Here is a 25,301-nt window from a genome sequence, read left to right as displayed (position 1 = left end):
TTTCTTGAAGAGGTTTCATTAAATCCTTCACATCTTTCGCCAGGAGGTCAGCATGTACTTCCTGTAATTTGAATTACCATAGATTTTTACACCTACCTCTACACGTCCATTTCTAGTACCAATTAAAGTGTTTGCACACCTTCAAGAAAAATGTTTTCGTAATCTGTTTTTTTAATGCTTAATTACCTGGTATTCCTTGTTTTATTAATTAATTTCATTCAACAGACAAATAACGTCCTTTTCTTGAATAAAAATTCAAATGCTTTTGATTTCAAGATCCGCATTTTCTTATCGGACGGCGTTTCAAATTCACACCCTGATAATTTCATTGCAAGAGAAAAATCGAAAAACTTAGGAGAAATTTTCATTTTTATATTACCTAAGAGAGGATTGTAGCAGATCAATTTGAAAGCTCTCCGAAGGATTACTTTGCATGCACATCATATCTTTCGGATGCGTACGAAACCTTTTGGTGAAATGTTCTGCACCCACAATGTTTTCTCGTCTTGTATTCAAACAGAAAATAATTTGTAATACGACTGACATCGTAATATTTACGTGTTTCTTAATCTACATATATCAAAATAAGTTTACCATCACCTCGGTTCCGAGGGTTCGGGAACCGGTACAGAAAATTGGAATACAGATCAACATAAACATCATTTCCGCCCTTTTCATTGCTCATGAAACAACAAATTGCATGGTGTACCACAATACTGCGAGGTGATGGTCCTGATTGCTGTACACACCGGTACCTCTAATACCCGGTAGCACGTCCTCTTGCATTCATGCGTGCCTGTGTTCGTAGTGACATACTATCCAAAAGTCCATCAAGGCATTGTTAGTTAACATTGTGCCACTCCTCAACGGCGGTCCGGCGTAGAGCCCTCAGAGTGGTTGGTGGGTCACGTCGTCCATAAACAACCATTTTCAATCTTCGTTGATCCATCATGGACCGCGGGACGACGGCCGGCATGAAATTGATGCAATAATTTACCAACAGTCGTATGTATTGTAGAAGTTCATAAAATGAAACAAATTTCTACAATGCATATGGCTGTTGGTAAACTATTGCAGCAAGAAACATTTTCAATCTATCCCAGGCATGTTCAATAGGGTTCATGTCTGGAGAAAATGCTGGCCGCTCTAGTCGAGCGATGTCATCGTGAAGGAAGTCATTCGCAAGATGTGCACGATGGGGGCGCAAATTGTCGTCCATGAAGACGAATACCTCGTCAATATGCTGCCGAAATGGTTACACTATCGGTCGAAGGATGCGATTCACACATCGTACAGCCGTTACGGTGCCTTGCATAGCCACCATCAGCGTACGTCGCTCCACACAATGCCACCCCAAAAGAGCACGGAACCTCCAGCTTGCTGCGTCGCTGGACAGTGTGCCTAAGGCATTCAGCCTGACGATTGCCTGGTTGAAGGCGTATGCGAAGAGAACGTGATACCATTCCTGGGCGGTCAATTCGGCATGTTCTTGGGCCCATCTGTACTGCACTGCATGGTGTCGTGGTTGCAAAGGTGGACCTCGCCACATGGACGTCGGGAGTGAACTTGCGAATCATGCAGCCTATTGCGCAAAGTTTGAGTCGTAACACGACATCCTGTGGTTGCACAAAAAGCATTATTCAACGTGGTGGTATTTCTGTCAGGGTTCGTCCGAGGCATAATCCATAGGTAGCGGTCATCCACTGCAGTAGTAGCCCTTGGGTGGCTTGAGCGAGGCATGCCATCGACAGTTTCTGTCTCTCTGTATCTCCTCCATGTCCGAACAACATCGCTTTGGTTCACTCCGAGGCTCCTGGACACGTCCCTTGTTGAGCGCACTTTCTGGCCCAAAGTAACAATGTAGACGCGATCGAACCGCTGGATTAACCGTCTAGCTATGTTGAACCACACATAACACGAGCCGTGTACCGCCTTCCTCCTGAAATGACTGGAACTGATCGGCTGTCGGTCTCCCTCCGTCTAATACGCGCTGCTCATGCAAGACTATTTACATCTTTGGACGTGTTTAGTGACACCTCTGGACAGTCAAAGGGACTGTGTCTGTGATACAGTCAACGTCTATCTTCAGGAGTTCTGGGAACCGGCGTGAAGCAAAACGTTTATTGATGTGTGTTGTAGACTACTGTTGAAATCTGAGATCAGTTAATTGGAGATACTGGATTGAATTACAAAATACATTTGTAGTAACAACGACAATATTTAATATTGAATTCAGCGACTGTCCAGTTGGCAGTTATCTCTCAAACGGCTCGCTTGCGGAGTCATCTTAACGTGAACATGTCGGTGTTCGGCATTAACTGCGATACAATTTGTCCAAATGTTCACATGTGTGTGAAATCTTATGGGACATAGCTGCTAAGGTCGTCAATCCCTGAGCTTACACACTACTTAATCTAAATTTTCTAAAGGACAAACGCACACACCCATGCCCGAAAGAGGACTCGAACCTCCGCCGGGACCAGCCGCACGATCCATGACTGCAGGCCTTCGACCGCTCGGCTAATCCCGCGCGGCTACAATTTGCAGGCTCCTACCGAAACATGTGTCTAATCTGTACTTAGTACTGATGAAGCAGAGACAGCTGTATGACAGCATGTGACACAATCAACTCGCTGCATCCTTCAAAAATACGAGATCAGTTTCAACTAAGGGATTGATTCCAAGTCTCCTGCATTAGCTGAAAACTGCTTTGTTCGTATAACCCATTTCTAAGTAATGAAAGTTGGTTCTACACTTTCAGCCACGACACGAGACTGCCTGAAATTAACTGTCCCTTTTAATAATGATTGTTTTACTTGTATATCGACTTTTACTTGTATATTGACTTGATCAGCTTTCTTCGTGTGCTCCAAGTTTTCGAATTTCGTTTTTCTTTTAGAAATGATCGCTAATTTTTGTGGTATGTATTGGAATTAGAAATCACCACATACTTGGTCTTGGGGGAAGGCGGCCATCAACTAAGCTTGTGGATCGTGATTCGAGAAGATGCTCATTTCAATTTTGTCACATTTTTAGAAAATCATTTGAAGTAATTGGCGTCCTTTAATAGGAGTAGGATGCCAAAGTACCTACTTTCTCCAGAATGAGATTTTCACTCTGCAGCGGAGTGTGCGCTGATATGAAACTTCCTGGCAGATTAAAACTGTGTGCCCGACCGAGACTCGAACTCGGGACCTTTGCCTTTCGCGGGCAAGTGCTCTACCACCTGAACTACCGAAGCACGACTCACGCCCGGTACACACACCTTTACTTCTGCCAGTACCTCGTCTCCTACCTTCCAAACTTTACAGAAGCTCTCCTGCGAACCTTGCAGAACTAGCACTTCTGAAACTTTCTGATAACTAGCATCACTTAAAAGATTATGTTCTTACTCCCATTGATTAATTAAAACACATATAGAGGTATATCAATAACTTTCATACTACTTTCCTCGACGAAATCCAGTTACAGTTTTGTAATACTGTGAACAAACATAATAGTCTGATGACGCACAACATGATAGCTTTCTGCTAGAGTTTTATTTTGGCAATTTTAGTGATTTTAGTTTTTGTTGTTTTCAGCCCAGTCCACCACTTTCAACCTGATTCAATCAAAACTATATAAACACAATTTGCATACGTATCAGAACCAGAAATTTTTGAAGGATTCCCAATATTATTTGAATTATTAGTCAATAGCATAACTTAAATTTACGCTACAATTAATTTGAGTCGTATGGTACGTCGTAGTTCTGACGCAGGGCTTGCGTGACGCCGTGGTAACTACGTCACTAGTCATTAGAATACACCAGTCTTAGCTGAAGGGGCGTCATTTTGGCTGTAGCACTTCCATAGGTGAAAGTTGTGGTGAGAGTTCTGGCAGACACTTGAGCGGACGACAGATGTGCGTTTGTTTACCAAATGGCGTTGCAATGTTCTAGCCTAGGGAAAAGGTGCCAATACTGACACAGTGGCAGCAATTTATTTTAGTTGTTCAGTCGTCTTTATGATGTTGTTTATAAACGGAACAGTAATAAACCAAGATTATTCGACGTGTCTGTTGTTTACAAAGCTAAAAGATCACTTCAGACTCACATAAGCCGTGGACCTTGTAATGGTGCTTTATTTACGTGATCATTACAGCACTCCAACCCCATTTCTCGATACGAGTAATATCGAACTACTTTTCTGCGAAGTAACTGACATATTTTTGTGACAATATTCACATTCGGTTTTATTAATGTATAGATATTCCGATGTATCGATATATTACTGTGATATGGTTCTTGTGTGTATTCATTTCTGTGAGACTGTCATAATCTTTGACTTACTTATAATCGTTTTGGTGCGAATTCGCACACAGCAGTCTTTGTTTCACTTTGCAGAAGTTATGTTGTTATTTCGCTTTGTAAAAGAACAGTCAAGTCTTGTGTGTGGTTTAAGTGGAAATTAAATATGTGAAGATGGATACAAAACTGTTTTCTTGACGATGTGACAATTAAGAAGAAGGATATGTGAATTTACAAGAAGTTTATTAAAATGTGGATCATGAACACCAAGTCAAAAATTATTTCTACTATGCCATTGTTCTGATCTGGGATTGTTTGATCATTAAGAATTTCCTGAAAAACGCATTTGTTATGTCTTCAAATATTGCTAAAATACAGATCTGGACCTTCCAGCAATCAGAGTGCAATCACCCATAACGACTTCGACGAAATCTACGTGGGAATCCATTCAAGGTAAGTGCAAAATTAAGGACATTTTTACAGCGACTTCATTATTTCTATTCTGACGATACCATCGACAGTGAATAACTTAGTTGTTGCCCAATAAAGCGAAAATATGGTGCGCGAGCAACATTATTAATCTGATTTCTAATCTACTTTGCTAGTGGGGGTATTGTTAGAGCCTGCACGCTGGACAACGTGTGACAACAAGCTGAGTACATCCGCTGGAGCTATGGGGCTCGAACTGATGACAATTTTAGTAAACAACAAGTAGATCTCAACAGCTACCCAGACTGACGCAATCCGTCCTCACAATGATGGTACACAGCCTCCTCGTCACGTTCGCCACCACTCAGTGGTGGCAGCGGCGTGCCGGCTGAGCTGCTTGAGATAACTGGCCAGCATAATCAGCGAGTCGGCGATAAGAAGCGCTGAGCCCGGCAACGCCTCAGTCTCCGCCATGGTGACCGCCGCGATCCACCTGCTGCGCACAGCCGGCCATGCTTTAGGTACGTACGGCACGACAGCTGATTAGTCCGGCAGCCACGCTGCAGGCGTCTTTAGCGCTAACTGAAACAGAATGGAAACTGCAGCCTCAGGCAGCCACAGCAGTTGCAAGGGCAGGACAAAGGCCGGAGCTTACTTGACCTCTGACAGTTTCTGCTACAGGTACTTTGCACTAAAGCAAGCCGAGTGTTTACATCTGCTACAAAGCCATATATCCCTTCAATGGACTTCACGTAGGGTGGACCGTTTTTTAGTTGTGAGGTTACACGCGTTTCCAAGGTGGTTGTCTCAGGTATTCATCTCCTCGGTGTGAGCTCTTTTATTACCTTAGCACATCCGTTTCATTTCCCAGCTGTCTCTGTTGACTGGAATATCATATAAACAAATTAACTACTAATTAGGAAGATCCCCACTAAAGAAAACTCGGCTGATCTTCATATCAAAATCAGAACAGTCACGTTATACCTCTGCTAACGTGTTCTGGTGATGGTTGTACCATGAGGCACAGTAAAATGTTCGTTACCAGTTAACAAAATGCATTGTCATTACTTTAAGAGCAGAGAACACTGAAGAAAGTTTCCTACTACGAGTGTATATCTGCACTGGCCAAAACACACAAGAAGGTGTTTCAAAATTCCACCAACAAACTTCTAGGGGACGTAGATGTTGTCTTGAGGAATAAAATGAGAAAAGTAACCCGTGTCCTGAAACGGCATCCAACCACACTACAGATAGTAGACGTTTGAGGCGCAAGATGATTCCGTGCTAATGTTACAGCCTTTCCGGGATGATGGCGAGGAGTAAATGTATGAATTCGAGGTATGAGGCCCTGGTTTGGAGACGAAGAAGTCGGAAGTTACAAGCGAAAATCGTCTGATACATTTTACAGTGGAATAAATGTGCCAGTATTGTTGTGCTGAGACTGAACGGTAGGCAACTTTCAGAGATGATAGTATGGAAGAACAAATGTGTAGTACAAGCCGGCCGGAGAGACCGTGCGGTTCTGGGCGCTACAGTCAGGAGCCGAGCGACCGCTACGGTCGCAGGTTCGAGTCCTGCCTTGGGCATGGATCTGTGTGATGTCCTTAGGATAGTCAGGTTTAATTAGTTCTAAGTTCTAGGCGGCTGATGACCTCAGAAGTTAAGTCGCATAGTGCTCAGAGCCATTTGAACCATTTTTTTCTAGTACACAAAGGCTTTAAAATGCATACCGTAAGAGCTATTTGTTTCACAGTAACGAAGATGAACAACTGCTCGTAGTTTTTAACGAACGATTTTTGTCCATGTTTACTGGATATTTTTTTTTTTGCCCAGACTATCACCTCTGAAAGTAGTCTAGCCTACAGCCTTAGCTATAACAGTATCGGTACATGTATCCCACTGCCAGAAGTATCAGAACGATTTTCGCTTACAGCTTTCGACTCCTTCCTTTCCGGGCTAGGCTCACTCAGCTCACATTGATACAATCATTATTCTCCATCATGCCCGACAGTCTGTGGCATCAACATGGAACCACCCTGTATGCACACACATAAGCAAACGCCGGCACCTAAAATTTCGGCGCTCTGTAGCGTCGTTCGATGACATTTATGGACACTGGTTTTGATCCTCAAGACACTTCCTACATCCCTCGAAGTTTGTCAGTGTTTCTATCCTCATTGTGATCCTCAAGACATCTCCTACATACCTCGAACTTCGTCAGTGTAGTTTTGTGTGTGTTTTCCAATGGAAATATTACTCAACCTATATTGTGCTTTCCGTGGGGCACGTCCATTCTCTACCAGACCACATAAAACCAAAGAATGTTTCCTCCTACCATTATCCTACTGCTATAAGTAAATATACGTACTGACAAAAGCAGGCTGCAAATATTTCACATGCTAACGTATTATATATATATATATATATATATATATATATATATATATATAAGCCTAGTTACTTATCCAAATGATGAACTACCATATTTACACGGAACATATTACCGAACCAACACTGTCCAGACCTTGTAGCACAAAAGTCATCTATGAAGCTTTTAGCAGGCTGGCGTCAGCATTTAGACTCAACTACTCGATTTTGAACCTCAGCCAGTAGGCACTCGCTAAATCCACCACCGCAAGCCAGACCTCTTACCCTCTTTACAGAACAATAATGTTTTATTACTTTTAACTCGGCACATACGTCTGTCAGTAGTACCAGTCCAATCTTTGCTCTAAATCAGATTGCTTATTGTATTAATCACTTGTAGCTTTCGGATCCTCTATTTTGCCTCTTTGTTCAGGGTGACGGTCATGCTGTCCGTATGAAAGTCTCTCTCCAACAACGGCTTCATCGGGGAAAACACTTCTGGAATGTGGTGGCCTGGTTCCGATCGGGAATTGTTCCCTTCGGTCATTCGTCATAGCTAATATCCTGCTATCTCCTTACCTTACATAGCAACGCACCTTTACGGCAAAAAGTAGTCCCACTTCTACTTCTTGCTGTGCCATGGTGTTTCTATAATTAGCTGACAGCATCTAGATTTCAGAATCTGGTAGGCTGGACATTCCAATACTTTTGCTGCCTCCTTGTCTCAATGTATCGGATAAAACAGTCTAAAGACACAAAATCGGCAGGGATTCAGTGAATATGTCCTTGTCAAACACGATTAACGTTATCGACAGCAGGTCTCAAGGCGATTCCCTACATTTCTATTTCCTGAAGGCTTATTTTCTGAAGGCTTCGACATCGTTCTTCACAAAGGGCTTCTAAACATATCAAATGTCTATCAAGCGTAGCGTGAGCTGTAGGAATGGATTCGTGATTTCCTTTCAGGAAGGCCGCAGTTCATATTAACTGACGCAACACTAAAGATGTGTGACAGGTCCTGTGAAACTAATTTAGAAAATAATGTGAGTAGCTTTCTTTACTGGTAAAGACGTTGTTCACTGTTAATCATCAACGTGAGTCTAAAGAGACTTTTTACATGTTAAATGAGACAGATATCGAAGAATTGCAGTAGGAAACAAAGTGCAGCGATCACATACAAAGAACTGTTGGAAAGGCGATCCAAAGACTTCGTTTTATTGCAGATCTAATTCAGTGGAAAGATCTGTTTGCACTCCACGTGTCAGTCCTCTTCAAGAGTAGTGCTACAAAGTGAAAGATTCTCACCGGTTAAGATTTGCAGAGGGTATCTAACATCTGCAAACACGTGCTGCTCGTCTTGTGTTATCCGAATATAGAGGAGGCAGTGTCATGAATGTTACAGACTCGTTGCAGCAGACTTTAGAACAAAAGCGTTTTTCTGAGGGGGAAAATATTTCAACATATTTCAGTCAACAACTTTACCCTCCGAATGACCAATCATTTCATTTCCTGCCACTTACATATGGTGGAATGGCGATCAGTATAAAAGAAAATGAAGACTCGCTGTTCATTTTTCACATTTGCTGTTCGAGAGTAAATCGGTAGACATGTCGAGTTATCATTTGGATATAGATGAAAACGATCAGTAGATGTTTCTTCACTTCGACAACGAATCAGAAACCTCTTAAACCAGAATGCAGGACAACTGAAAATGAATATAGCGTTAACAAACAGCAGTAACTAATAATGCACGATAATACAACGATCAGAATTACTTGAAAGTTCAGTATACTGTTTCATCGTTGTAGTGTATTTTGAGTTCTGGGAACTGTTTTCGGCAAAGGAGGCACATATAAAAAGTATGTCACGTAACCCTACAATTAGAATTCCATGAGAGTCACGTCGGGACATGTAGATGGCCACGAGTAGAACACAGCGTCATCATGCCAAGTACTTCTGTATTTATTGGAAGAATTGTTCGGTTATCTACATCTAGTAGTCGAAAGCCGTCGTTTTCTAAATCTTGTTCAGGTGTTATGTAGGTGTCAAATTCTACGTATATAAAGTCTGAATTTTCATATCTTCAGTACCACTGTCGTCCAATTGTTTTTATTGTGATTATTGCATCAACTGAATCATCAAGTAAATAAAGTAGTCGTAGTGATGGGAGACCAATAAAAATTAGGGTAATTGGTGGTAATGTGGAGCACATTGGTTTACAAATGTGCGAACGTTCATGGCCTTCCTTGGCAGTGCTACATCTTGATAAGATATCTAAGCCGTGAATGCAGTATTCACGTGCGTCATCAGTAGGGACCAGATCTGCAAGCACCAATAATCCCTTAAATATATATGCATTTATGCATCAAAAAAATCTAAAATAAGCATATAAAATATGCGCATACATTTTTCGCATAAAATGACATAAAAACTGAATTGGCATAGTTTTAGCACAAAAAGGAGATAGGTGAATGTCTATCACCAAGAAACGTTAACAAACCACGTAAGAAAACTTATTAATTTACGAAAATCTATTGTACTCACAGTTAGTTTTCCACTTCCCTTGTGTTACATCACCCAGTAACTATTGGTATCAGGTGTTCGAAAGTAAGGTTTTTTCCTCGTGTATCGGGAAATGTGCTTGTAGCGAGAGAATCTTCTCTCTACCTCACAGGAAATCAAGCGTTCAAGCGTGGACGTACAAAAGTGGCTACTTGCTTAGCGACATGTTGCTCGGAAGTTCAGTGCATTTACGGTTTAAAATTCCTTAATTGCACAAGCATGTTCATTCTCGAGGTTGTTTTTTTTGTTATTATAATTTTTTTGTGGGGGGGGGGGGGGTATGCTCTGAACTTTTTCCTCTACTGCCTCACAAACTCTCCAAGGGACACAATGAGATTTAGACTGTAGTTTTGAACACATTTAACAAATCACAAAGAGTAGAACTGCCTGTCTCCATAAAAACAATTGTAGCCGGAAAATGAGAAAAGTGAGCGGACATTCAGGCAAGATTAGCTTCTATTTCTGGGGTGTTCAGAACACCGGGCAGTTTGAACTGAGGCTGTACTGTTAGGATCAAATGTAGAAACGATCCTAAATGTTCGGTACAGTAAATCACTACACTGCGTGCTATGATTGGTTCTAGTGGGAGGGGAATAGTCAGGTGCTACTGCTTTGAAGACTTATTTTCTACAATTTACTTTAGAAACCCCTCCTTCGGATCAGTCACTAATCTGCCAACAGCTTGAAAATTTGTACGAATAGTTCGTGCAAAACGATGTAACCCATAAGCAAGCAAGTGAAATGTATCATATTGGGAAGTATAATTTTGAGAACAATACCAGCTTTGATCATGTAACTTGCTGCATCAGACACAAACGGCAATATTCGATCGTACTGAATGCCATTTGGCCTTACTAAATTCATGGAATCGATAGAAAATGGCAAAACTGCGTGACTATTTGTCGTTTGTAACTGCTCTATTACAAGTAGATACTGCGACCGTACATTTTTCTCAAGAGACCCAATTACAGTATTTGAAATAAATCGACCTTCGCTATAATGTCTTTCATTTCTGGACACCCATATAAAATAATTTTGAATCTCATTCCTTATTTTTTTAATAGTGTGGTCGTAGCACTGCTGTACGTTATTTTTGCAAATTATCGATCTGTGTGGCACTTAACACTTCTCAACGAAATTCCTCAGAACAGGATTAGTTAATTGCCACCGCGTAATATCTGCCGAAAAAGCTTCGCACAAATCAACAGTAAACTGAAAAACGGTAGTGTTACAACATTCGCCTAACAACGTCTGGACAGGAGCACTTTTCGTGGATTCATGTCTTACATTCTCTTAGTGTTTATTAGTGTTCACATACTGAACGACTTGGAAACGTCTTTCATTATCAACTGTTTTCTCACGCCCACGGCAATAAAGTATTTTGCCATCTCTCGTTATCATTTCCCCCTCGAACTCCGACTCATACTGTTGCACTCTGGACTGATTATTTTTTTCACTTGTGGTATCGCATTTAATTCTGATGAACTTAAAACATACAAACAAGCCCTTAGGTAGCAGTCACCACACCCCACAAATACGAACTGATTTTCTGTAGACAGAACATGGAGTCAACCGAAGACAGGTCACTCAGGGAGGCTTCGAAAATGAGTTTTTGCCACTTTTGTCTTGCCTTAATTTAAATTATGTAAATAATGTGAAATGAAACATTTTTGAAAAACCGTATACAAATTAAATAATAACTTTAAAATTGGTGCTCCAAATTACACAGTTCCCACTAATCTCTTAATACCTATGATGGCGCAACTCTGCTGAGAGACCGGGAAAATTCCGCAACCATGGCCACGTACTAGTGAGCAAGTGCGAAGAGTAACTCCTAGCAGCGAATCCGAAAAATAGAAAATCATCAACAAATATATAACAATAAGCTTTCAAAACAATCGAAAAACTGAACACATAATTAAAATATCCATATTTTTAAGGAATGAGTATTTTAATAAAAATATACCCTAAATATGCACTACCATTAAAGACATCCCGAAGTATTAAGCTTGTCTACGAAATAGGTAAAATATGCATTTATATGCACTATAAACCCATGCCTAAACGTAAGAAAAGAAGTAATTAGAACATATTACCCAAAGAGCACACTTCTGGTATAACAGAAAAAATATAAGCATTTGCATGAAAATTCGGTCCTGGTCATGAGTCAGTGTTGAAGCATGTCTAGGTAAAGGAGTTGCTGAGACACTTTGCCTTGTGAAGAAAAACAGACGCTACTATTTTGTGCTGATATCACACAGAAAAAAAATTCTTTTGGTGAGTCACGCTGACGTTCAATTAAACACGAAAGCTTAACACTACTGAACATCGGATTATTGTACTGGTTAATTTTGCTTCATCGCTAAAAACGAGACGTCCAGCTTTGACACAGCGTAATTTGTACGTTTAACGTAGTCTTACTATTTGAAATCATGCAAATTTTCAGTTACGTACGTTTCACTTTCAACGTGGTTTGGGGCATTTCTAGCTCCATACTAGCTTCGTACATAGATTTCCATTGACTAAGTCCAGACGAGAGAATATTTAGATGTTTTGTGTTGATACACATGGCCGGCCGGTAAGTTTTCATCTGGAGAAACATCCTGTTTCTCAAAATCTCTGATACCATATCCGGATTTTTGTTGCATTTCGAGGTACCTGTTTGTAACGCTGACGAAATTTTCATTGAACTGCCGTGAGAGAACGACTACTGTTAAACTGAACACAAAATGCTTCTTGTACTGAGTCCATCATTATTTCCACTAACGACACGATCTTGTTGCTTAAACGCATACCCGCGCTTACGCTAGCTTCAGATTTACTGTGCTTGCGTAATGATCGATATTTCGAACTTACTTTTGCATTCTCTTTAATTGTTATCGATATGTCGCTATGAACCTTTATCGACATCTACGTGACTGTTCTGCGTTTCACACTGAAGCTTGTGGCAGAAGATTGATCGGACCACCTACAAACCGTTTCTCTATCGCTTTACTTTCCGACGTTGCGTGGGAGAAACAACGCGAGGAGAAAGTCGGTGATTGAAATTTTGTGAAAAAGGTCTCGTCGCAGAGAGAAACGCATTTCTTTTAATGATTGCCAACCTAACTCGCTTATCGTATCCGTGACACTTCTCCCCTATATCGCGATAATTCATAATCAGCTGCTCTTTCTTGATTTGTTTGATGTCGTCTGTCAGCCATGTTTGGTAAGGATCGCACACTGCACAGCAGTATTCTAGCAGAGGATGCACAAGAGTACTGTAGGCAGTTTCGTTAGTAGACCTGTAGCTTCTTCTGAGTGTTCTGCCAGTTAATGCAGTCTTCATGATGGTCAGATATCATTTCTGTTTTTCTCAATGACTTTTCGTCGATCACTACGAACTGTGCCTTTTTCACAAGCAATCACGTATCCAGTAGCACAACTGAGACGGCACTCCATAGGCGTACAATCTGATTTGAAATGTGAGAAATGGTGTTAAAATCTAGAGGTACGGATTAAATCTGAGATATTGTGCCGGTAGCATTCATTACTTCACTCGGGTAAAGAGCTAGTTGTGTTTCAAAAGAACTATATTTTTTGCATCCGTGCAATTTTTCCATAGTTTATCGTTATCTACCAAGTAATTCATAATGTTCGAACAAAAATTAAGTTCCAAAATTAAACTACAAATCGATGTCAGTGATATGGGTCTGTAATTGCTCGTATAACTGCTATACCATTTTGTGAGTGTTGGCGTGACCTGTGCAACGTGCAGTCTGCAGATACGGATCTTTCGTCGAGCGAACTGTTGTAGATGACTGCTATGTATGGAGCAGCATGTTCTGAGAGGAAATCAAATGGTGTACAGTCGTACAGACTTCCCTTTATCACACAGTCTAAGCTGCTTCTTTACCACCAAGGAGATCTACCTCTAAATTAATCACGTCAACGGCTGTTCTTAATTCCAAATCTGGAATATTTACTTCATCTTCGTCGGGTTAAGAATTTCGGGAAACTGTGTTTAATAAATGCACTTTGTAACGTCCCACCGGTTACTCAGTAGTTAAAAATGGTTTAAATACCTGTGAATATCTTGCCTTCGGTGTCCCTCGACGACTCCATACATGAGCTGAAATATGTTTGTTCAACAGATACAGGATACCATAATTAATTTGATTACAATGATGTAGGCCATAACTGAAGTAAAGTACGTACGGAGATTCATTCAGTTGAGAACCTGTATGTCATGAGATCATGATCAATGTTCGGTGTAATAAGCTTCGTTGTTACTATTACAGCTAACCGATGGTAGCACATAGGACACTGGCGATATTAAATAGTTCAGATGCAGTAATTTGATAGAAATGCGTGTGTGAGGTCCATTGCATTGTCCAACACTAATACTCATCAAAGTACGAATATAAATTCACATATCATTCTGCTTTTGCGATGTTAAATCAAACTGTTTAACACTCCGAAATAATCCGACACTGCACTGTTCCGATTCGCTGTTTTAGACAATGTCCAACACACGAGTTGCCCTATTGTAAATCCAAAGCTGAATCATGCACCAAGAACTTATCTCAACTGTACGCACAGATCTGTCCTCTAGTGGGTTCAACACTCATCTGCCCTAACAATACTTGTGGCCGAGTATTTATATTCTTCCTACAATGTACTAAACTAAACTCCTCCCGCACAGGCGATGAAGGCCCAATGGTACCGACCGGCCGCCGTGTCATCCTCAGCCCACAGGCGTCACAGGATGGGGATGTGGTCAGCACACCACTCTCCCGGCCGAATATCAATTTCCCTTACAATATACTACTGGGTATAATAATGCAAAACCTAATTATAATATACTATAGTTTAACAACATTATCAAAGACTCTACAACATTCCCTATTTTGCCAGAACAATTTTAATACATTTTCTAATCACATAAAAATCACAATAATATTGAAACTGCAGAAATAAGCATTCTAACAGTGCTAAACGATAAATTATGTATATTTTGTTAATTAGACAGGAGATATAATTCCTACCATTTGCAGATGATGAGAACGAAATATATTATTGTTTTATCTATAAATTTCCATATATTAATTTCCTGAATCTGATTTAGATTGTTTATGGTACAAAGGGTATTGCAATTACTATTGTTTGGTATTGCTATTATTCTTCTAAAAGCCTTTTTTCTACTATCGAAAAGTAACTGAATTTAATTGTAGCAGGAGATATAAGAGTATTGATCTAGTAATCATCTAGTAATCATCGAGTAATCATATGACTGGTGTGTTACAACTTCAGTGGCACTGTGATCGGTAATAGACTCCAAGACAAAAAAACGACACATCACAAAGGGATTGTTCGACTGGAATGGATATCGGCAGAGGTGATGTGCATGCACAGGCAAACGAGTAATTACAATTTCAGAAAAACTGGATGATCTAGTCCAGAGAAATAGCTTCAAAAACTGAGAAAGACGATAATGCGTTGGTCCACGTCTTGCCGTTATGCAAGCACTTATTCATCTACGCATTCATCGATAGAGTTATTGTCTGTCCTCCTGAGGGAAATAGTGTGAAATTTTGTCCGACTGGCTCGTCATATTGTCAAAATTCCGAGCTGGTTGGAAGGCACTGCCCATAATGCTCCAAACGTTCTTAACTACGAATAGATCTGTTGACCTTGTTGGCGAGGTATGGTTTGGCAAACACGAAGACCAGCCCTGCGCTGGTGGGCATTGTCTTGCTGAAATGTAAGCCCAGGATGGCTTGCCACGAAGAGCGAGAAAACGGGGTGCACAATATCGTCCACGTACCGTATGCTGTAAGGGTGTTGCTGATAACAACCAGAGTGGTCCTGCTATCATATGAAATGGCACCCCAGACCATCACTTCCGGCTGTCGGGCCATATCGAGGGCGACAGTCAGGTTGGTAACCCATCGCTGCCTGGGTCGTCTCCAGACACATCTTCGCTAGTAAAAAAAAAATGTTCAAATGTGTGTGAAATCTTATGGGACAACTGCTAAGGTTATCAGTTCCTACACTTACACACTATTTGTAGCCGTCCGGGGTGGCCGAGAGGTTCTAGGCGCTACAGTCTGGAACCGCGCGACTGCTACGGTCGCAGGTTCGAATCCTGCCTCGGGCATGTATGTGTGTGATGTCCTTAGGTTAGTTAGGTTAAAGTACTTCTGAGTTCTAGGGGACTGATGACCTCTGCAGTTAAGTCTCATAGTGCTCAGAGTCATTTGAACCGACTTATTTGTAAACACAGCTAGCTAAGTTTGTTCACGAGATTCAGGACAATGAAGGTCAACAATGTAATTTCCATTAACTTCCAAAAGGCACTCGCTACGGTTCTGCTGATTCTTTTGGTGATTTAAACACGAGCTTACATAGTTTCAGTATTTTCTTGCAGGTACTCAGGTTGTTCTTAACTTGACGAAACTAAGAAACATGAAGGTAATTTCGGGAGTGTCCTAAGGGAATATTAATGTGTTCCTTGTTTTTTACAGAATATTTTATCAAATAGATAAAGCCCGAAAACCAAAGATACCGGAGGCAGACAACGCTGTTGTCTATAGGAAGGGAGCACCGCCGTAAATGTAGGCCGCCCTACTTGGGTTTGATAATCTGTCCAGTGATTGGCAGTTGACCGTGAACGTAAATAAATGTAGCATATTGCACGTTAATGGGCAATGAGTTCCCCGACAGCAAAACGGTCGAGCAACAGCCTGCGAATACAAGACGAAAGGATGGAATGTATATTTCCATCGACGTGAATAAAATTGTGAAAATATCTCAATTTGTCGATGACAGCGAAGGGAAATGTCTGAAATCAGAGCTCGTACGGAGAGATATGGGTGTTCGTTCTTCCCGCGCGCTATATGTGATTAGAATAATAGAGAATTGTGAAGGTGGTTCAATGAACCTCCTGCCAGGCACTTAAATGTGATTTGCACAGTATCCATGTAGATGTAGAAGTAGCTCAGGTGGATGAACGGTTCTCGTGTTGCGGGAATTGAGTGAGGGATACCGCTCGAAAACTACATCAGACGGTAGGATACTTGAAATCCATTTCTTCCGAAACCGAAATCGTTCAGTGTTTCAACGAACTTTTAGGTGCATTGCGCACACTAACTGAAGAAATTGTAGTATTATTTTGTTTAAGAAGAGTTGCGTAACAGTACTAGACTCGTAATACATGTCGTATTACTGCATATGCCATATGGATCCCTTTGAGAATAAAGTCGAATCTTCAATCCAGTCTTGAAGTAAATTTATGTATTTAATTCAGCTAAGATGAAACACTAAAGCATTGGTACTGTATATGTTTTAATAGATGACACACCCAAACGGGAATTTGAATAAGCTATCCCACCATCGTAGGAGAGTTTCTTTTCCTTCTGTAAAGAAGTTACACGAATGAATCCTTGACCTTCTAATACATAACTGTAAACAACTGTTTGGTTTTTTTGGCCGATAATGGTTTGTTTCCATCGATGTGCAGTTCGAGTGAATGACAATAATTCTTATGTGACAATCACTAAGGAAAGAAAGGTAACCATAGACTGAATTCTTCAATTATGAGGTATTTCTGTAGCTTTCCACTACCAATAAGAGACAATATTAACTGTTAGCTCAGCAGCATTTCTTCCATAAAAGTAATGATGTCCCGTTTTCCTAAAAATATTTTAGGAAACGTTTCTCACAAATGCAAGTGAAGTAGATGGATCACCAGATATGACGCACTTACGAGTAATTTCCCACAGCTCAATTACTATAAATCTGCACTGTGTAAGTTTTTGACAGTCATATATCAGATCTTATCTCAGTTCGAGAAGGAGACAGAAGGCAAACGTTTGTGGCCCAGGTGCATGGACTGTTCCCGTGTCCCGGGAACTGACTCAAGGATACCACACGAAACCGACATGGGAACTATTTCTCCCGAACCCCATCTCGTTCACAATGTGCTGACAAAAGGCATTGAATAGCTATATGCACGTATCCAGATGGCAGTGGTATCGCCTACACAAGTTATAAAAGGGCAGTGCATTGGTGGAGCTGTCATTTGTATTCAGGTCATTCATGGGGAAGGTTATCGATGTGAATGACAGTACGACAGGAGCTAGAAGGCTTTTTACGCGGAGTGATAGCTCGCGCTACAAGCATGGGACATTCCATGCCAGAAATTGTTAGGCAATTTCATATTCCGGGACCCAGAGTATCAATAACGTGGCGAGATAACAGATTTTAGACGTTACCTCTCACCATGGCCAACGCAGTGGCCGACGGCATTCACTTAACGACAGAGAGCAGCGGCGTTTTGCGTAGAGTTGTCAGTGCTAACAGACAAGCAACACTGCATAAAATAACAGCAGAAAAGAATCTGCAACGTACGCCGGACCTGTGCATTGGGACGGTTCGCGAAATTTGGCATTAATGGGCTGTGGCAGCAGACGATCGCACGAATGCTTTCTTAACAGCGCCTCTCCTGCGATCTTGACTATATCGATTACACCGTTGACGGCTTGCAAATCATGGCCTGGTCAGATGACTCCCGATTTCAGTTGGTAAGACGTGATGGAAGGATTCGACAGTGGCGAAGACCTAGCGAAGCCATGCACCCAATTTGCCAACAAGGCACTCTGCAAGTTGGTGGTGGTTCCATAATGGCATGGACTGTGTCTATATGGAACGACTGGGTCCTCTGATCCAACTGAACCTGTCATTGACGGTTAATGGTTATGTTCGGCTCCTTGGGGATCCAGGGTTCTCAGTTACGGAGCAGCCGGTGCCGATCGCGGAACTGTACTGGCTTCGCTATAATCCCTTTCTGTTTTCTTCAGTTGTCATTATGAGAGCAGACCTCCACGTAGACTCCTTTGGTCACGCTCAAGTGAGAGTCCCAGGGCTCGCTTAGTTGAAACTACTGTCCTTATTTATTAGTCCATCATGCAGTTGGATCTCTGCAGCTTCATTGAAAATACATGCACCGAAGGTGTTGGATTGTTGCACCTCCTTGGTATCGTAATAATTGATGGTGTATGCGTGGGTGGCTCAGTGTTCTGTCACAGCGGACTTCGTCTGGTAAGCGTTGTCACTGTGACGTTTATGCTCAATCTATCTCGCCTCCTGTCCGGATAGTCTTGTCTACCTACATTATCCTCCAATGGTAATTGATTCGGTAGATTCCCGCTCTCCGGAGTCCTAGGTTATCCTTGCCTGACCCCAAACACATCTTGGTTGTAGTCGGACACGCACTTGAAGTTGTGTCTAGGAAGTATTTTTTCGATATTTTTTCTGATTTGTTCCCGAAGTGTGCAATCGTTCCCTCTTTATCTTCGTCTTCAGCAGGCTGTGGTCCTGGCTTCTTCGGTTTTAAGGCACGCTGTACTGGCGGTTGCTGCAAACGTTCGTATGGACTACGGCCTGTAAGTGCCGCAGTTCATGTTTTAGACTGTCACTGTTTGAGATTTAGAGTGCTCTGTGCACAGTGTGATTATTAGGAGACGTTCTCGCTGTGGAGGGGTATGACAGCTGCAGGCATGAAGTACAAAACTGTGAAACACAACTAGCTCTTTACTCACATGAAGTGTTGAGTGCTATTGATAAGGGATTTCAGATAGATTCCGTATTTCGGGATTTCCGGAAGGCTTTTGACACTGAACCACAGAAATCGGGTCGTATTGTAATTGCGTGCTTATGGAATATCGTCTCAGTTATGTGACTGGAATTGTGATTTCCTGTCAGAGAGGTCACAGTTCGTAGTAACTGACGGAAAGTCACCCTGTAAAACAGAAGTGATTTCTGGCGTTCCCCAAGGTAGTGTTAAAGACCCTTTGCTGTTCTTTATCTGTATAAACGATTTGGAAGACAATCTGAGCAGCCGTCTTCGATTGTTTACAGATGACGGTGTCGTATATCGACTAATAAAATCAGCAGAAGATGAAAACAAACTGCAAAACGATTTAGGAGAAATATCGAAATGGTGCGAAAAGTGGCAGTTGACCTTAAATAACGAAAAGTGTGAGGTCATCCATATGAGTGCTAAGAAGAACTCGTTAAACTTCGGCTACACGATAAATCAGTCTAATCTGAAGGCGTAAGTTCAACTAAATACCTAGGTATTACAATTACGAACAACCTAAATTGGAAGGAACACATATAAAATGTTGTGCGGAAGGCTAACCAAAGACTGCGTTTTATTGGCACGACACTTAGAAAATGTAACAGACCTACTAAGGAGACTGCCTACACTACGCTTGTACGTCCTCTTTTAGAATACTGCTGCGCGGTGTGGAATCCTTGCCAGATAGGACTGACGGGGCATATCGAAAAAGTTCAAAGAAAGGCAGCTCGTTTTGTATTATCGCGAAATATGGAAGAGATTGTCACAGAAATGATTCAGGATTTGGGCTGGAAATCGTTAAAAGTAAGGCGTTTTTCGTTGCGACGGAATCTTCTCACGAAATTCCAATCACCAACTTTCTCCTCCGAATGCGAAAATATTTTGTTGACACCTACCTACATAGGGAGGAACAATAACCACGATAAAATAAGGGAAATAAGAGCTCGTACGGAAATATATAGGTGTTCATTCTTTCCGCGTGCTATACGAGATTGGAATAATAGAGAACTGTGAAAGTGGTTCGATTAACCCTCTGCCAGGCACTTAAATGTGATTTGCAGAGTATCCATGTAGATGTAGATGTAGATGTAGATATGCGTCTGTTTACAGTACATACTGTGTCCTACAGTGCCATCTGGTCTTTGCTTGACGACCCCATCAAGAAACGAGATTAAACGGTTTTTGATGTGGAGTTCCATTAAAGGAAATTCGCGCATTACAAAAAGTGGAAATGGTATAGTGACTAGCTTGGAGTTTTATGCCACATAGTTCTACCTCCGTGCAGACGATGGAGCGCATCGGATCTTTCCGTTACTTGACTCCGCAATAGCAAAAGAATAGCAGATTTTATGCAAAGTTAGACGAGAGATGGGCAGTCGCTCCCTCGGGTGTACATATCGCGACTGTGCTCTTCCGCAACCTCACGGCCTGCCTGCAGCCTCGACGTAACTTAGTAAACATTCAGCCTCCTCTTATCGTCAAGGCGATACTTCTACGTTATCAGCGAAAAGCAACGGATAATACGCGCAGTTCGTGCTTTGTGACTCACAACATTTTCTCTTCTCTCGACAGGATTGAGAGCCAGGAAAAGAATGGGGATTAATTAAAGCAAAATATGTGGACGGGCGGCCCAGCCTGATGCGTCATTTATCATTCCCAAACAAATATTTTTATTTAATAAGACTTCTATCAGAAGACAGCTAACAGTTACCAAGATTCTTGCCAAATTCACACAAATAGTTACCGTTTTTTTTAAAAAATAAATGTCACAACAGGTAAGGCCACTTGCATTATACAGAAAAACACATATGTTACTCGAAGAATATGACAACTGTGGAATTCAGTGGTGTCCCGATTACAAACAGTTAACTGATTAAATAAACCTGCGCTGGTGCACTGACACAACATCACAATTGAAAGCTAATTCTCAACAGGACTTCACTGTAAGTTCAACAAACAAGAAAAGACTTTAAAATGCATCCATCTGCACTGCAACAGCCACGTTAAATTTTTCTTTTATTAAGAATAGAGGAGAGCGTAAGGCAAGTGACGACACATTGGTCTCGTAAGACAATATTATTCTGTTCCTACACTACTGGCCATTAAAATTGCTACACCACGAAGAAATGAAGATGATAAACGGATGTTCATTGGAGATACATATTATACTAGAACTGACATGTGATTACATTTTCACGCCATTTGGGTGCATAGATCCTGAGCAATCGGTACCCTGAACAACCACCTCTGGCCGTAATAACGTCCTTGATACGCCTGGGCATTGAGTCAAACACAGCTTGGATGGCGTGTACAGGTACAGCTGCCCATGCAGCTTCAACACGATACCACAGTTCATCAAGAGTAGTGACTGGCGTATTGTGACGTTCCACTTTCTCGGCCACCACTGACCAGACGTTTCCAATTGGTGAGATATCTGGAGAATATGCTGGCCAGGGCAGCAGTCGAACATTTTCTGTATCCATAATGGCCCTTACAGGACCTGCAACATGCGGTCGTGCATTAACCTGCTGAAATGTACGGTTTCGCACGGATTGAATGAAAGGTAGAGCCACGGGTCGTAACACATCTGAAATGTAACGTCCACTGTTCAAAGTGCCGACAATGCGAACAAAAGTTGACATAGACGTGTAACCAATGGCTCCCCATACCATCACGCCGGCTGATACGCCAGTATGGCGATGGCGAATACACGCTTCCAATGTGCGTTCACCGCGATGTCCCTAAAAACACGTATGCGACCATCATGATGCTGTAAACAGAACCTGGATTCATCCAAAAAATGACGTTTTGCCATTCGTGCACCCAGGTTCGTCCTATAGTGCACCATCGCAGGCGCTCCTGTCTGTGAGGCAGCGTCAAGGGTAACCGCAGCTATGGTCCCCTAGCTGACAGTCCATGTTCCTGAAACGCCGTCGAACTGTTCATGCAGATGGTTGTTGTCATGCAAACGTCCTCAGGGGCCGATCCGTTACAGCCATGCTGATAAGATGCCTGTCATGTCGACTGCTAGTGATACGAGGCCTTTGGGATCCAGCACGGCGATCCGTATTACCCTCCCGAACCCACCGATTCCATATGCTGCTAACAGTCATTGGATCTCGACCAACGCGAGCAGCAACGTTGCGATACCGTAAACCGCAATCGCGATAGGCTACAATCCGACCATTATCAAAGATAGTACGTGTTTCTCCTCCTTACACGAGGCATCACAACAACGTTTCACCGGGCAACACCGGTCAACTGCTGTTTGTGTATTAGAAATGGGTTGGAAACTTTCCTCATGTCAGCCGGCCCTAATGGCCGAGAGGTTCTAGGCGCTACAGTCTGGAACTGCGGTACTGCTACGGTCGCAGGTTCGAATTCTGCCTCGGGCATGGATGTGTGTGATGTCCTTAGGTTATTTAGGTTTAAGTAGTTGTAAGTTCTAGGGGACTCATGACCACAGCATTTGAGTCCCATAACGCTCAGAGCCATTTGAACCATTTTTTTTCCTCGTGTCAGCACGTTGTAGGTGTCGCCACCGGCGCCAACCTTGTGTGAATGCTCTGAAAAGCTAATCATTTGCATATCACAGCATCTTCTTCCTGTCGGCTAAATTTCGCGTCTGTAGCATATCATCTTCGTGGTGTAGCAATTTTAATGGCCAGTGGTGTATAAAGACATGAGAGGGCCAACCTGGCCAAACGCTACCAGCGTATAAAGCCGGAAGCAAACAGTAGCACGTCGCTGTTTGCCCACAAGGCTGTTAGACATAAATAAAATTAAGTACTTAAATAAGCTACCGGGCCCTTAAAACACTATTAAAATAATAATGAAAATTAAACCCTTATTTTAAAAAATCAAGGATCTCTGTGCTCAGCTTGAGCAAAGGCTTTATTCTCACGACCCTAAAGACCTTATCATAATAGAAACACTGAGTAAATTATTTCCCCAGAATTACTAAAGTCAAGTCCTAATCCGGCGACATCCCCGTCGCTGCTCAATACCCAAAGAATGGCAATAAAGAACTCAACTTGATGCTGAACGGGAGATTTGCAGAAGTGCGTGTGACCCACCAACACCTAGGCGTCTTGGGATGACAGGAAAGCTGCCGAAGCAGAAGGAAAACGAATCTCTTCTCTGTATCAGTAGAACAGCAGCTCGTCAACACAGACCATACAAGACTGTCAATATATACCAAACATCAAACAGCAAGCAAGTTTGCTAGAAATTAACACTTCGGTATAGGAGCCACTCGCTCTTAAACATTGCAATTTAACTTTCCTATCAACATCAAGAAAAATGTACAAACTCATTTGAGAGAATTATTACATAATAGCTCAAACGAGACTAAATAAGTCGAAGTATATTTTTACTGGAGCCCCTTAATGACTAATAGGCACTGTAATTTGAACATGCATCAAATAACACGTGGCCCATTAAAATGCACAACTAATAACCTTAAGCGCTCGTGAACACAGAGTAAGGGAGCGCGCAAATACTAGTATATACACAGATGGTACACATATGCGTACCTTTACGCTGAGCACATACAACTTCACTTACAGGCTGTGAGATTTTCCGCACTTTTGCGTCTGCACAATGAGTGTATTAATGTATGCAAACTTAGCTTAACACTTTGCGTACAAATGGACAAAACATCTGAACTATCTTCTCAAGCCCAGAGTGCCAAACAGACATTCTATATAAATATGAACCCGTAAGGCAGCTAATATCATGTGTGCATTTTAACAAAAATAATTCTAAATGCTGCTGTCACTCAATTAGAATGCATGAATTAATGAAAGTGAAAGTTTGGGATCTATCCTAGAAAGACAAAACAGCTATTCCCTTTTTTTTAGTGTACATACTTTATCAACTGTGCTTTCAGCGGTCAAGTGGTACTCAACAATCATGTTCAATTACTTTCAACACTCAGTAACAAAATATTTAACTCTTGGACTTATTGAATTGACGATTATAAAATTGTTATCTCTACATATGAAAAAAAATTTATTACAAGAAAGATTGATTAAATCTTCATTAGCTCGTTTACATCCATGATATCATAGCTGGTCAATGCACTGAGTTGGTGGAGAATAAATTTATTTTTTGAATGAATGAAAAAACTGTGATGTACTCAATGTAATAGTAGGTTAGTATCCTAGCTTTTGACATTCAATGGTCAAACTGTACAAAAGTTGGAGTGACCAAAATCTCGACTCAACATTTACTGTGACCTAATTGATGATGGTGCTTTACGATGTGGCATCAGCATTGGCGTTGTTTCCATGCTGGATCTGAAACGCTAATTCCCTCCTCAGACCTTGACTGAATTCACTCAGTCTCAACTTTCCAGGGTTTAGTAGAAGACTAATTTTTTCCTAGTCGAAATAATGGCTATTGCACAGTTACTAATGGTTGGAGCCATGTGCACAATTCCTTTGCCTCCACAAATTCCAGCAGGAATAACTAACTACATCTCTGCCATGTGTCGCCATGATATGTGAAGCGTATCATTCACCCTTTACAGAAAGAAAAGCCCTCAATGACCTCCACACACTTGTGCAGTGTGCCACAAGATGAGAGGTATCTAGAAATTTTAGTTCTCAAAGTGCTTTTATATAATGGTGATCTCCCCACCGTGTCGCATCTCTGTCACCCAGTATGGCTTCAGGCAACTGCTGCCTCATTAGAGGTGAATTTTAATTTTATTGTCATGTCGCAGCCTAGTCCTTTTAAAACCTTCTTAGCCACTTACCTTTGGCCCTGGCCGTGTTTACGCGAAAAGGAATAATGTACTGTTCTGGCCTTATCCCTTTCTGCGCTAAAGCTCGCCGTTCTCTTGTTAAGTGGGGTTTCCCAATGCCATTAACCACCTGCTCGGTTCATCTCCAAAATGCGTTTAACTTTAACTTGTTTCTTCATGCCCCTGTCCATATATTGCTAGATATTGTTTCGTTAGTTTTCAGTACATGAGATTACTACAATTGCCCTTTGGTGATGTAATAAAATTATTTTCTGAGGATCTCA

The 25,301-nt window shown here is 41.6% G+C and overlaps 1 protein-coding gene across 1 annotated transcript in view; it reads left to right on the top strand.

The window, feature by feature from the left end:
• Positions 1-5,183: 5,183 nt before the first annotated feature.
• The window catches only part of LOC126272469 (uncharacterized), a 245,935-nt gene continuing 225,817 nt past the window's right edge, over positions 5,184-25,301 (top strand). The window contains exon 1 of the mRNA XM_049975347.1: positions 5,184-5,238. Coding sequence (XP_049831304.1) covers positions 5,190-5,238 — 49 coding nt within the window. The 5' untranslated portion in view covers positions 5,184-5,189. The remainder of the gene's footprint in view (positions 5,239-25,301) is intronic.

Source organism: Schistocerca gregaria, chromosome 5 (genome assembly GCF_023897955.1).
Source record: "Schistocerca gregaria isolate iqSchGreg1 chromosome 5, iqSchGreg1.2, whole genome shotgun sequence".
Lineage (NCBI taxonomy): Eukaryota > Metazoa > Arthropoda > Insecta > Orthoptera > Acrididae > Schistocerca > Schistocerca gregaria.
This window is presented reverse-complemented; position numbering and strand designations above follow the sequence as displayed.